This window comes from Notothenia coriiceps, unplaced genomic scaffold, assembly GCF_000735185.1.
Source record: "Notothenia coriiceps isolate Sejong01 unplaced genomic scaffold, NC01 NC01_scaffold00004795, whole genome shotgun sequence".
Classification (NCBI taxonomy): Eukaryota; Metazoa; Chordata; class Actinopteri; order Perciformes; family Nototheniidae; genus Notothenia; species Notothenia coriiceps.
Window position 1 is genome coordinate 124,345 of NW_011337496.1, and position 13,372 is coordinate 137,716.

The following is a 13,372-nucleotide window of genomic DNA, read 5'->3' on the forward strand; positions in this document are numbered from 1 at the left end:
GGGGGGGTGTGTGTCTACAGAAGGTCCAGTTGTGATAGACACGGTTCGCCACTTTTCTACATACAAAACACATGAAAAAACTGAAAAGATCAAAGGCAGGAAACGTGCCACACCAATGTTGTTGGGTTAGTCGAGTCTTATTTTCCTGCAACCGGACATGTGCCAGATGCAAGGCGGGTATGGAGCGGCCTAAGGCCCTAACTGGGTTAGCTTAACTCCACTGTTGGTTGTCTTCCCTCTCCTCCTGGGCGCTCACTCCAGTCTCAGGAATGTTTTACCGGCAGGAATGGCTCACTGGCTCGGTGCTTGGAAAGTCTGTGGTTAGTGATCGTCTCAAGGTCCGCTGAACATAATCCAATCACCACGCTTTCTTCAGAGTGTATCCCTGCCACATGTCTACAAGCAAAAAGTGTCAACAAAATATGAAAAGACAACAATTAAATACAAATAAAAAAGCGAAATTCATCAGTGTGACTGGCTGCTGCGTCTATATGCTCTGCTGTAGACATAGCAATCAAGTCAGCTTTCTGTGATTTGATTTTTCATGATGCATTATGAAACATCTGCAGCCATAAAAAAAGGTCCCTTTACAGCGCTGGTGTCCATCTGTGCAGATGGCAGAGTCTCGAGTGTGTTTAGGGTCAGAAGGCATCTGACACCAGGGACTGAAAGCCAAAAAACATATTGCAGCAGCTGGTTGTATCCTGTTCATCACCCTTCTGCCTCGGGGACTTTCAGTTTCCTCTCAGTCTATTTTTATAGTTAGAGGGAGGTTTTTTAACTAGATTAGAACTCTGTTTTAATCCTTTTAATACAGCTCATCCCATGAAGACATCTCTAATATCCTACACAGCAGTGACATTTCTGCAAACCGTAATTATTTCTTTTTAATTATTTCTTTTTAATTTTCAAAGAGAGCAGGCTGTCAGCCATGATGTCATGTTTCATTGGGGCGATACCAATGGCTACACATGAGGATTATACTCGATAGACAGCACCACAGCCAGGAATTAATCCCTCATTAACTGGACCGTGTTACAACTCCTCTCGTGTGGACTTGTTTCCTAAACTCAGGGTACTTTAGTGATGCACGGATGCTTGATGCATGTTGTCTTTAATAGCTATTAGCAGGATAATGTGGATACATAAAGAGCCTTAATCATTATCAGTGACTACATTGATGAATTATCTAAACTAGTGTCCGGTGAGCTGTTATTGGGACAATTGTGCTTGTCGATGCTTTTGATGTGATTCATGAGGGATCAAGGTCGTGTTAAGCAATCAATTGATTTACCCTCCCTGTTTTAATGGCAGGGTGTGCCTCTGGGGCTTGATAGAGCCGCTCTAACAGCAATACATTGTACTGTCTCTTAAAATTAATTAATTAACTGAAAGGGTGGTTTCAGGCAGATCTCTGTGGTTTTCAAGTAACAGACACGCTGTACCAACTTCACATTTATAGTATCCACAATGATTTGTCTTGGCCTTTAGAGATCTCTAACTTTTACATCCAGAGTTCAGAGCATCCTGGGGTTTCTTGTCTTGCTGACTGGCGATGTGTCAGGCGTCTGTTGAATCCCAGCTATCTGGCTCCTCTTTTTCCCACCCCTCCTTTCTTTCCCTCAACAGCTCAGTGGGCTTAAGAGAGATTGACGGGGACTTCAGTGGTCAATATCGGCTTATATCCCTTGACTCAGCAGTTAACTTTGAGACCATGAGCAATAGATAAAGCTTTAACTGTTCATTAGATGGATGACAATTTAACAGAGAAACTTCATTTTATAGAAATATAATAACATGGTGAAGAGTTTGTTATGAGCTGAATGTTAACTGAATGAAATGCTCACATGATGCTAAAATGCTGCTGTTTGATGGCAAGATGGAATCATTATATGTTACAATTAATTTAGAGGTAAACATCAATGCGTCAACCACAATTGCCAAGCAACACACTTTATGTTAATTAAGACTTTTAAATAACAATTTAATGCAATCTTATTATGGTGCCATAGCAAAGTCAGTTGGTCAAGTTGGTATGATATATCATTTGGGAACCATGAATTATTTTACCAAATATTCTGCTAATACATCAAGTACATGCAGTGATAAAGTACATGTCAACTTTTAAGCTTTTAGTGGATTTGTGATAGTTCGGTTCAGAGTGTAAGTAAGACTGTTTGAGTGGAGGACCTGGTAAAATATCACAAAGATAGCAGAAAGAGTGCTGACCTAAGACCAATTATCTCAGTCACAGTGAAGTAATGGGACTTGACCTGTGACCCTAAATCAATATGCCTATTCTTGTAAGCTTTTAGTACCAATAGATTTTCTTTCCACTTCTGGAATCTTTTCATCTGCTGGTCTTGGATGGAAACCTCTAATGATTATTTTAGATCCTTCAGATTAATAAGAGGCTTCCCTGCTGTTACTGTGTACTCACAGATTGACATGTTCTGCTGGAAATGTGACGGTAAGAAAGACACATGAAAGATTGAGGGTCAAGTTGAGAGATTTATTAGAGAAGGGTGAATATAAAGGTACTGTATGCAGGGATTTCTATTCTCTGAGCAAACCACAACTATTCAAACCTCTCTGTCTATATTTATACGCTACACAACTTCCAATAAAGGTCATCATAGTTAGTGATGTAATCATTAAATAAATTGAATTTAAAAAGGCATTACAATAGACCATACGTGTGCTTCTCGAAAAAAACACTATATGGGTTATTATTATAATCATCAGGGACAAGGAAACTACTTGGATGCCAACCCTTCCAGGTATCTCAAACATACATTATTCCTAGCACTACAGGTTACATTCAAATTGAAATAAACATACCAAGTGGGAGCATACCAACATTGACATAATCCCTTTAGATAACTCCTCTACTGCACCATTCAGGATTTCCATTCAGACAGTTTAAATGTGTATACAAGCAGCCAGTCATTAGCACGTTAAAGATATAGCTAAAATGTCAACTGCCACATATTTTTAAATGCCCCTCTTCCTCTTCTGATATGTTTCTTTTTTTCAACTTTATATCTTCTAAAGTAGTTGTGTCACATTTTGGCTCTCACATAATAAGCTACATTAATATTGATAAATAGTGTATTGTGTGTGCTGGCTGTCTGCGAGCCATGAGGCCCGCAGTGTTCACAGGAGCCGCAGTGTGGCAGTTTAATATGTACTGTAGTCCTCCTGAGGTGTCACCAAACACACACGGGGCAAACAGAGGTGGGTTAACACAATGTAAAAAGGGACTTTTTCTTTAACTTGTCACCGTCATGTTTTGTTGTTTTTCTGGGGTAAGCATGACTTTAATTTTTTTATCTTAGAAGGAGTCCATGGCCTTGAATTCGCTGAGGGCCTGGACAGGGGAGATGTGTTTCTTCTGGGAGCCTCGTCTCACCCGTGTCTGGCACTCCTCGGGCTTCTCCCTTTTTACCAGAGGCTTCTTCTCAGGGGCTTTCATGCGCCAGGACACCACGGGTGAGTTGACAGCCGCTGTTCCGTACACCTTCTGGTACTTGGTAGAGGCTACATAAGATGCCTTTACAGTCAGCACCACTGCGTTCATTAGGTTCTTGGCTGATTGGATGAGGGAAGTGGCACTATCCAGCTACATGAAGGCAAAGAGAGTGGAAGGGGAGAAAGAGAGAGACAACATAAGGGTACAAGTGTGCAATGTAGAGAAAAAGTGCAATGACTTTCAGGCCTTTAACAATAACTAAGGATATTAGCTCTCTGAAACCTAGGAGGTCTTTGCTCCAACTGGCAATTAAGCAGATTAAAAACGTGGCCCTTGCTATGTGACATCTTATTTTAGCAGGTCTTAATTAGCAGAGGCAGGGGTCAGGTCTTCCTCTGTCTCCGCCTGTTTTGTTTGGCTGACATTTAAGGGTCGACGGACAGTGGGCCGCCTCGTACCACACACTGAGACGAGAGCTTATTTAATGAGCGTGGACTCCAGCTGGCCACCATGAAAAGGTTAATATCTCAGCATGCATTCTTGCATATCTCATGTGAGACAAATTATAAGAGAGTCCTGAGATATTATGAAGAAGTGCTTCAACACAAAATATAAGGAAGCCCAAAGCAAAGATAAAAGTCATGTGAGATTTTCATTTGAGGAAGAAATCATACCAATGTAGTTATTTGGGAAGTTATTTACTAATGCATCAATTTCCCTTTATCTCTCCTGATAGGAAATCCCTCACAGTGTAGTGTGTGTCTATCCGTCTGTTGCTCTTCCTGAAGTTTCTCCTTGTTCCTCTCTGGTTGTTCAAGAGTTTTTTTTCTGGGGTTTTGATTGATTGCTTTTACTGATGTACAATTCGTCAAATAGACAAACATTGTTATCCTAAAGACAATTAACATATAAAAAAAAACAATCTTAAAGGTGGGGTAGGTACGTTTGAGAAACCGGCTCGAGATACACTTTTTGTTATATTCCATGGAATGCTCTTAACATCCCGATAGCAATGAATATCTTAAGTGCTTTGACAAAAAATCCATAAAAAAATGTCATCTGTGGAAGCCGTAGTATTGTAAAAAGCACGACCAATCATTTTAGTCGGCCCGGCTAAAATAACTGGATGGCCTACCTGCCTGTCAGCCTTCCATCTGTGCACAAACTTATCTCATGCCCTCAATGGTCATGTGCGCGTTCGTGTGTGTTGGAGGAGGGGCTCTGTAAGGAAGTGGCAGATTTTTTCCGGCTGTGTATTTTCAAATTCTAGCGCACTCGAGCTGGTTTCTCTAAAATGACCTACCCCACCTTTAAGATCCAACTACAACTCACATAATACAAAATAAAAAAATAACTCCCACAACAAAAAACAAGTATAGCTGAAAAATGTCATTAAAAATGTCACAACCATAATGCTATAATTATTGAGAGTATACCTGTTTATAGTATTGTACATACTTTTTACTCTAAGCTGCTTTGGCAGCAGTCCTACCCTTCTGAATCTTTCACTGCCATCATGAGTCTGAGGGGATGCATTTAATAAATACCCAATAATATTATTTACCATCACCTACAGTTGATTTCTTATCTTAATTGAGGGTCTAGATAAAGTGTATTTTATGCTATTAAGAGTCTTAAAACCCTTGAAGGCAAATGTGTGCATGTATACTGATATATAAATACAATTTAAGTTAATTATAGTTTACCACATGATCATTTCATTATGCAGGAAAACCTCACCTCTGAAATAAAATAACTTCCACTAACTGCCTGCTTTATGGACTTATTAACTCTTTGCATAGGAAAACAATCGGCTTTACAGGGGGAATATACTGTATATATTTGATCAAAAGTACAAATGAAATATTACAAAGTTGAAAAGGACAATTCTGCTCAAGCTAATCAATACTTTTTCATTAAAACTAAAAGCTTTGAAATGGATAATAGAGCACAAATGTATTAGTTCAGTTAAATGTCAAATGCAAGCAATGTGGGATAATTGACAGATTTTTGTTTGACCAGGGATAATAGGGTTCACGAGGCATGAAAAATACAAATGGAAAAAAGCCTGCAGAGCATCCTTCTAGTATTATTAGATACTAATCGGACTGAAATAATTGCATCAGTGTTATTCTGCATGACTCTTCATCTGGTCTTCCAAGCTTCATCGTGACCTTGAGCTAAGAGGTTTGCCCACCAGCAGTGCAGAGCATAAAACATGTCTTAAATTGACCTAGTCTAGTGTTTCAAGCCTAAAAGCCTATCTAGGGAGCATGAGTGTGAGTAGAGCTGGTCACGTGCTGTTTAGTATGGACATGCTTACCCCGGACACGATGAGCTCTCCTCCCAGATTCTGGACCTCAGCTTTCACCTTGCTGCAAATGTTGAGCTGATGACAGTACAGGGCAATTCTCTGCAGGTAGGCCAGCAGATCCTGCTTGCATGCTGAATCAGGGCACTGAATGGAACAGAAGCACAAGGAAAATATGTTCAAAAGACGAGAAAATAAAGCTATAATACCTTAAGTGAGAATTGTTTCTCAAAGAGAAGCAGTAGTTGTATTAGGTCTCATCACTCTGGAGTTTAGTTTTCAATTCTACCAGCCATCTGACAATAATCCAGTTGTGATCTATATAAATAAAGCATGTTGATGAAATATGATTCATGTAGAATTTGGGAAACTGAGGCCACTGTTTAACATATGATTTCAGTGACTGGCTGAGTGACAGTTAAGAGCACACATTTATGATCTTTGACATTCGGCCAAATCGTTGACATCCTTTTTATGACATTTGTGGGACATTTCAGTTAAAAATACATTTACTTTTGTGAGATTCTGAGTGACAATATTCACCTTACACCTTGTCTGCCTTCTCTAGAATATTATGGAAGTAGATAATACTTTGCTTGTGGAGCTCAAACCACCAAAAGCACATTTGAAAACTCCAGAGTGATGTCCTTTTTTACATAAATCATGACACAACACCAAATCCTTGATGTAAGCAGGAACTATTTTTATACCCTATCACCGCACAGAAGGAAGCGCGCATTTACTCACGAATGAGGGGCTCTCCTGAGTTTTTCTAATGTATTTTTTGTGAACCTTAAACCAAGCACTATCTGGATCCCTAACTTACCAAAGAAGGCTCACATCTCTACGGACAATTTATCCAACACTGCCCCTAACAATCTGAATTGACAAATAGTAATATGTATTTTTAATTTAGGGTGAACTGCCCCCTTGGGATTCTGCCTCAGATCCTTGTTGTGTGTACAGACATTGGATGATTTACAGGACACATACATGTGTGTAACCAACAGCAAACATTTGATACATAATTCATTCTAAGACACCCAAATATATGTCAGACGGCAATAGTAAATCTGTAATGAAGGAATGAAATAAATGAATTCAAAACAAAAATCAGACTCAGTCCTCTTTGCATGCTTTGTTTGAGGTTAATACTGGATCATCTGAGATGATAAAAGAATGAATGGAAAGCTACTGTTGCTGACAGAAAGGATACTTAATCATATGATGACAGAAAATAGAGCCAATAAGACAACATATTTGTCACAGAGCCACATCAATTTGAAGGAATAAAATAATCTGGGCCCTATTTTAGGCATTATTGGCAAATACCAATACCATCTGGTTTTAAGTGGTTTCCCAAATAGGTTGGAAATTTAAATTCTCTACCAAATTGGATTTTTTTTTAGGAACCACAGTCTCTTATGTTGAAATCTTAACCAAAATATTACGGCTCCAGCATTCTGTAACACTAATTACATTTCTCTGCAATGTGCCTTGAAGATGCTGTTCAACATTCTGATTTCTATGGGGGTTTGTGGAAGCTTGAGTTTTAAAGGAAAAAAAGGAAATGTGTCAAGAAGCAAACAGATCAATCAACAATGAATGGACATAACACTTTTTATCATTTGTTCCTAGTACCAGCAGTTCTGACTTGGTCCCACTGGCCTTCAACTGTGAAAAAAAAAATCATACAGTGAAGCAAATGGACCAAAAGGGAATAGGAGAAAGCCTCCTCAGGTCTCGTGCTATCAAACCGTTTGGCCCTATTATTCCATCTGGAAGCCTTCCAGGAGTCAGCCATGGCCCACTAAGCTCCCAGTGGGTTAAGAACACTGCATCAGCTGCTTAAACACTGTGAGCATCATTTTGTAACAACACCTTTCTTCAAGCCATTAATATTAAACGGTCCTAACTAGGACATTCAGCAGCACAGTGTGTGGAAATGCACAGCTCATTTCCTTGTCTTGTGGGCTGGGGTGGAGAGGGATGGCAAGTTAAACAGCAAGCTGTGATATGAATACATCCCTCCAGGACTTGTGTTTAATGGCTGCCCATCTTCTCTCCTTCTTTATGAGATAGGGCCCCTTATGCTAAGACCAGTTGTATTTGAGTGCCTCTTACTGACGTTCACAAAAAGCGAGTAAAAAAACGCCTTTTAAAAGTAAATTAAAATTGTTTGTACCTACTATTTAATTGCAAAAAGGAATTCAAGGCATTATTTACGTATATAGTTATGGCCCCTATCTACGACGGAGTATTAGGACCACACTTAGAAAAAAACAAAACAGAGATTTCGAGAATAAAGTCGTAATAATACGAGAATAAAGTCATAATTTCGAGAATAAAGTCGTAGTTTCATAAGTGGCTTGAGAAGCGGACTTGGAGGAGATTGTCTCCTTTCTGGAGGAGGAAATGGCTGGTTCTGGCCGACTACATTACATTGCATTTAGCTGACGCTTTTATCCAAAGCGACTTACAATAAGTGCATTCGACCAACAAGATACAACCTTGAAGAAAACAGAATCATATAAGTACATCAGGTTTCATAGAGCCAAACATTTCAAGTGCTACTCAATTGGTTTTAGATAAGCCAGTCCTTTATTAGTATATAAGTGCTCTGTTAGCAATTCTTTGTTAGTAATTCTATCGCTCGAAGTGGAATCGAAAGAGATGAGTTTTCAGTCTACGCCGGAAGATGTGTAAGCTTTCTGCTGTCCTGATTTCAATGGGGAGCTCATTCCGATTCCACTACAAGGCTATCGTTCCTTTTACATATTTATTGGAAAATCACCAACTACTGTAACATCAGAAAACAGAACACTTTTGAGCATTTGCGGCTTATTTTGTAACAATATTTCATGATTCTGGTCAAATATAGTTCAAAATAAGTTCTCCCAGCTAATTACAAGATCTGATTCATCTAAATATCCCATCTTCAAGGAATCTTACCAAGCACATTTTCACTTGTTCTATTGGCAGATTTTTGTACTTATTTCAAGTGAAAACACCATTATTTTTCCAGTGAATCATCATGTTTATCATTGTCACAAAGCTATCATATGCCTAAAACAGAATGTCCTGATGCTCTTCTAGGCCATCATATCCTGTTATGTACACAGCTAAGTAGGGCCATTGTTATCATGTGCTACTCTGATAATTGAAGAGTACATTCAGTATTTTCCCAACAAGGACTTTGAAGAGCAGAGTAAATAAGGGGAGAGCTGCCACCAGCATCCAGTTTCCCCTCAGTCAGTGGCACTGAATTCAGCCTGGGTGAAGCTACCAGCTCATAGAGCAGCCAGTGAGGCAGAGGGAAGCTTCTCCCTGGGCATTATCACTGCACTGCCAGTCCTGCCTGGCATCACTGCTAACTGCACTTCACACTGCTGGCCCCCTTACACAAACACACACACACACACACACACACACACACACACACACACACACACACACACACACACACACACACACACACACACACACACACACACACACACACACACACACACACACACACACACACTGCTGCCCCAGGCCAGTTTGATGCAGACATAACACAATCGTTCCCTATTGTGTTGTTGACTAATAGTCAATTTCTCCCACACATTCCCTGTTGATGTAAATAAACAATATGGTCCATTACTTTGCCAAGCCCATTGAAACTCTCTCTATCTCTCCCCCTCTGTCCTTCAATGTGAAGCAGCCTTCATTACAGCCTGGTTTGCTGCCTGACTTTTCTCAGCCCTCTCTGAAACTCCCTCTAACCTCAGTGCTTGTGTCAGCGTTTCAGGAATATATTTGTCCAGTCCAGTAGAGAAACAGGTGGGATTTATTTTTTCCCGCTGAATAATTTTGCCTTAAATGAATGAAAATTGCTCCTGATGGATAATTCAGGAGGATGATGTGAACTCTGGTGTTAAGATGAGGGCAATCCACTATCAGAGTGTGGCAGTCTGTCAACACAGAAGTCACACCTTACACTGATGCTGCATTAATAAGCAGGCTAAGACTGACCTTTCCTAAAGTGTCAACACTAGCAAGCCGGTTATTTATTTGTTGACTTCTAACTGACCTCTTTTGCTGTTTTTCTTTAACTATGGCACTCTTCAATACAGTTCTTATTTCTGCTTCATTACAGAGACATTGGAAAGAGAGCAGATTAAAATTAAGACGCAATGGCAAATACAGCATGGTACACACATTTATACAATATGGCTTTAAACTGAATGACACTACTGTTTTCTAAAACTACTTACTATATTTAAGTAACAACTGAATTTAATAGTTTTATTTCCCATCTCACTTGACAATCTCATATTAGGACATGTGGCTTCCCCAGGGGGGTGTGAGAGATTTGCAGAGGTGATGCGTGGGGAGAGAGATGAAGAACATATATGTGTGAGGGTCAGATGTAGTGTTTCAAAACTCAGAAGTAAGTTATGTGTAGTTTGGATCCCAAAATGTACTCCTTCTGGTCAGAAAACACAATAAATGGGAAGATGAATTTCCAAGACATTAAAGGGAATATATATATATATATACATATTTATCCATGTTGTACAGTACAATTTTTCTACTGAAGTACTGAGGCTGGTCCCTAATGCACATACAGTATGCTTATTACAACATGTTCATCCAAAGACATTAGGAGGTGAGAAACTGACATCACTACCACGATGATAAATGTTATTTGGTTAGAACAGAGACTATTTATAAATACCTTAGCCTTAAAAAGTTATGTTTTTTTAGTGCTTTCTCTTACTATCTGTAAAGCTCATAATTAAACGTTTCCCCGCCTAATAGTACTTTTTGTTTTTAGTGAGCAGCCATTTAATTGCACATCAGTCACACTTGGTTTCCCTGCTGTCAATAGAGGCAACAGGAGCTTTGCTCTTGTTGTTCTGAACTCAACGCGACAGGGCTTTCCGCTGTGACAACTAAAGTGAAACCTGGAAGTCTGAATACTTCTGATTAGCATGTGTTTAGCAGCAATTAGAAAAAAAAACTTGACACTTAAGTTATTATATATAGAAATTGTATTTATTGGGATAAACCCATATATACCCCTTGAGATGCACTCGTTCATTAAGTAAGTTATATCACACAAACCAATGCTAAAACTGAAAGTTCACGAATGCAATGCTTTAGAAACATATTCTTGAATCGGAAAGGGAAGTCCATCAAGAAAGGCAATGTGATAAAGATAAGGCTGGATTACTCCAATATTTTCGTTACTGTCATGAAATTTCATTGAATAAAAAAAACTAAAATGAATGTATCCTACCTTCAACCTGTTCATGTGTAGACAATACATAGTATAATATGACTTATTACACCATTTATGTTCAAAAGGACTGAACACATTAGTGAGCCACACTATTTCTGTGGTTCAAATGTTACTTCACAACAGTAAACATTGTGGCGCAGTGGACTAGTGCATTGGTGTTCGGATAAGGGGAGCACAGGTTCAAACCCCACTGCAGTCAGTATGTCGTTGTGTCCCTGGGAAAGATACTTCACCCCAAATTGCTCCTGTGAGGATTGCCTAGAGTATTGGGTATGTCAATTGCTTTGAATAAAAGCGTCTAACAAGTAACATGTAATGTAGTGTGACTGCAGGGTGATACTTTTACATCAGTATGTCTCAGAATAGGTGTGCATGATGTTTGTACAACCACACACCAGTTTCTATGTACTATGTAGGAGTCATACTTTAACAATGAAGCAGGTTAAAGAAAATGGAGTGGGATAAATAGTGTAGAAAAAAGTCATGGGTTTTTCTACGTCAAGTGCTGTGCTTAAATGACTATGAAAGAGTTTTCCGTCCTTCCACGGGTCCATGCAGAATTGCCTTCCGCTTCGCACTTGTTCATCAATAGGGCTGATGTGGAGTCATGCCGACAAGGTTTGCTACTTAAGGGGCCTGTCTGAAAGCAGCGGAGCAGCCTTTATTCTTGCTGTCAAGCCACAGTGCTCTCAATAAACACAGGTTACCTACCACAATGCGCAAATGCAAAACACTTGTCTTCTTCGTATGGAAGAAAACAAATAATCAAGTTATGTTATGTTAGTGTAATTCCATTAAGAGACTTGCTGTTTTAACTTTTAATAACCTATTCCAATCATTGAATAGCATGGCAACCAGATGCCCTAAATGCCTCACATGAAAACGCTTTTAAATATATGTTAGAAATAAAAATGTCCTCAAGCCCCTCTGTATTTTCCTGAACCTAGCTCTGATGTCTATGAAAGTGTAACAGAAGGCGTTGAATATTCAATAAACACTGGTCTAGGAACCATTTACAGTAAGTGAGAATAAAATGGCAAGCCACCTGCTCTTTTCATTACAGCAACTGTTGATTTAGACACATGCTCTGCCAGAGAATTGCCATGTGACAGATTCACTCCCACCTAAACCCTGTATAACTCCGATCAGCAAGCCCAGTCTACAAGCCCAGAAATTAATACATAACCACACACGCAAGTTCATGCTTACTTTGTCATTACTGTCCTAGATCTGCTCTAATTAACAAACACAAGCCATGACGCACACTGAGACCAGCTTTCAGGGACAAATGTTCTCACAAATGGAAAAATAATTATTTTTTTTATAAACAGACACAAAAACAGTTTACGACTCAAGGAAATATCAAAATGGAGTGTTATCAGTGTAAAATCTTGTCTTTGTCCAAATTCAAAAATGTTGTGATAATAATCATTTTTACAACAATGGTTTAAAAAACTTACTCATAAGTAAATGTCAAAGGGCTCATATGTGAAAAAAACAAACTGGAGAATGACTACTTTTGACGATGTTTTATTTGATTGTTGTCTCTGTGTTTAGTGTCCTGTCCATCTGTAACTTTGTGTGGTATTGTAACCACTGATCATAGGCCTGTACTACGAAGCCGGATTTCCGCTTAGCGAGCTAACTTCAGGGGAAACTCTGGGTTTCCGGTCCTACTGTACGACGCTGGTTCACTTCTTAGCGGGCTAGATCTCCATGGTAACTTATGCTGAATGGCTAGCCTGGTCCGGAGCAGGTTAGGTTCCAGGATAAGAGATCAACTCAGTGAAAGCGCCTGCTGACCAATCAGAGCTCAGTGTGTGGAGTTTAAAGCCATCGAGTCATATTGCAGGATAAAGGAAATACAGAAAAACTGCCGTTGCAGGAAAGACGGCCGGCAAAAATCAACTGACTGTGTGAACGTGAAAATTAATAGAATATCACCTCCCATCTTCANACTGCCTGCTGACCAATCAGAGCTGCGGAGTTTAAAGCGATCAAGTCATATTACAGGAGAAAGGAAATACAGAAAAACTGCCGTTGCCGTTACTGACTGTGTGAACGTGAAAATTAATAGAATATCACCTCCCATCTTCAGCGCAATCTGACTATTATAACATTAGCGTTAAGAACGCTTACTTAAATATCTGCCACAACATAAATAACCGGATCAGAGTAACATTAAGTACAGTTAGACCCTCCAGAAAAACGCGGGCAAAAATCCTTGATTATGCGGGCTAAATTCCTTGATTATGCGGGCTAAAATCCTTGATTATGCGATTAAACATGCGGGGGTTTT

General features: G+C 39.4%; 1 protein-coding gene across 1 annotated transcript in view; it reads right to left on the reverse strand.

The window, feature by feature from the left end:
* Nucleotides 1-2,498: 2,498 nt before the first annotated feature.
* The window catches only part of LOC104942579 (catenin alpha-2), an 85,126-nt gene continuing 74,252 nt past the window's right edge, over nucleotides 2,499-13,372 (reverse strand). Inside the window, exons 10-11 of the mRNA XM_010767825.1 lie at nucleotides 5,796-5,930; nucleotides 2,499-3,622 (exon numbers count right to left, since the gene is read on the reverse strand). Of these exons, the coding sequence (XP_010766127.1) occupies nucleotides 3,335-3,622; nucleotides 5,796-5,930 (423 nt within the window). The 3' untranslated portion in view covers nucleotides 2,499-3,334. The remainder of the gene's footprint in view (nucleotides 3,623-5,795; nucleotides 5,931-13,372) is intronic.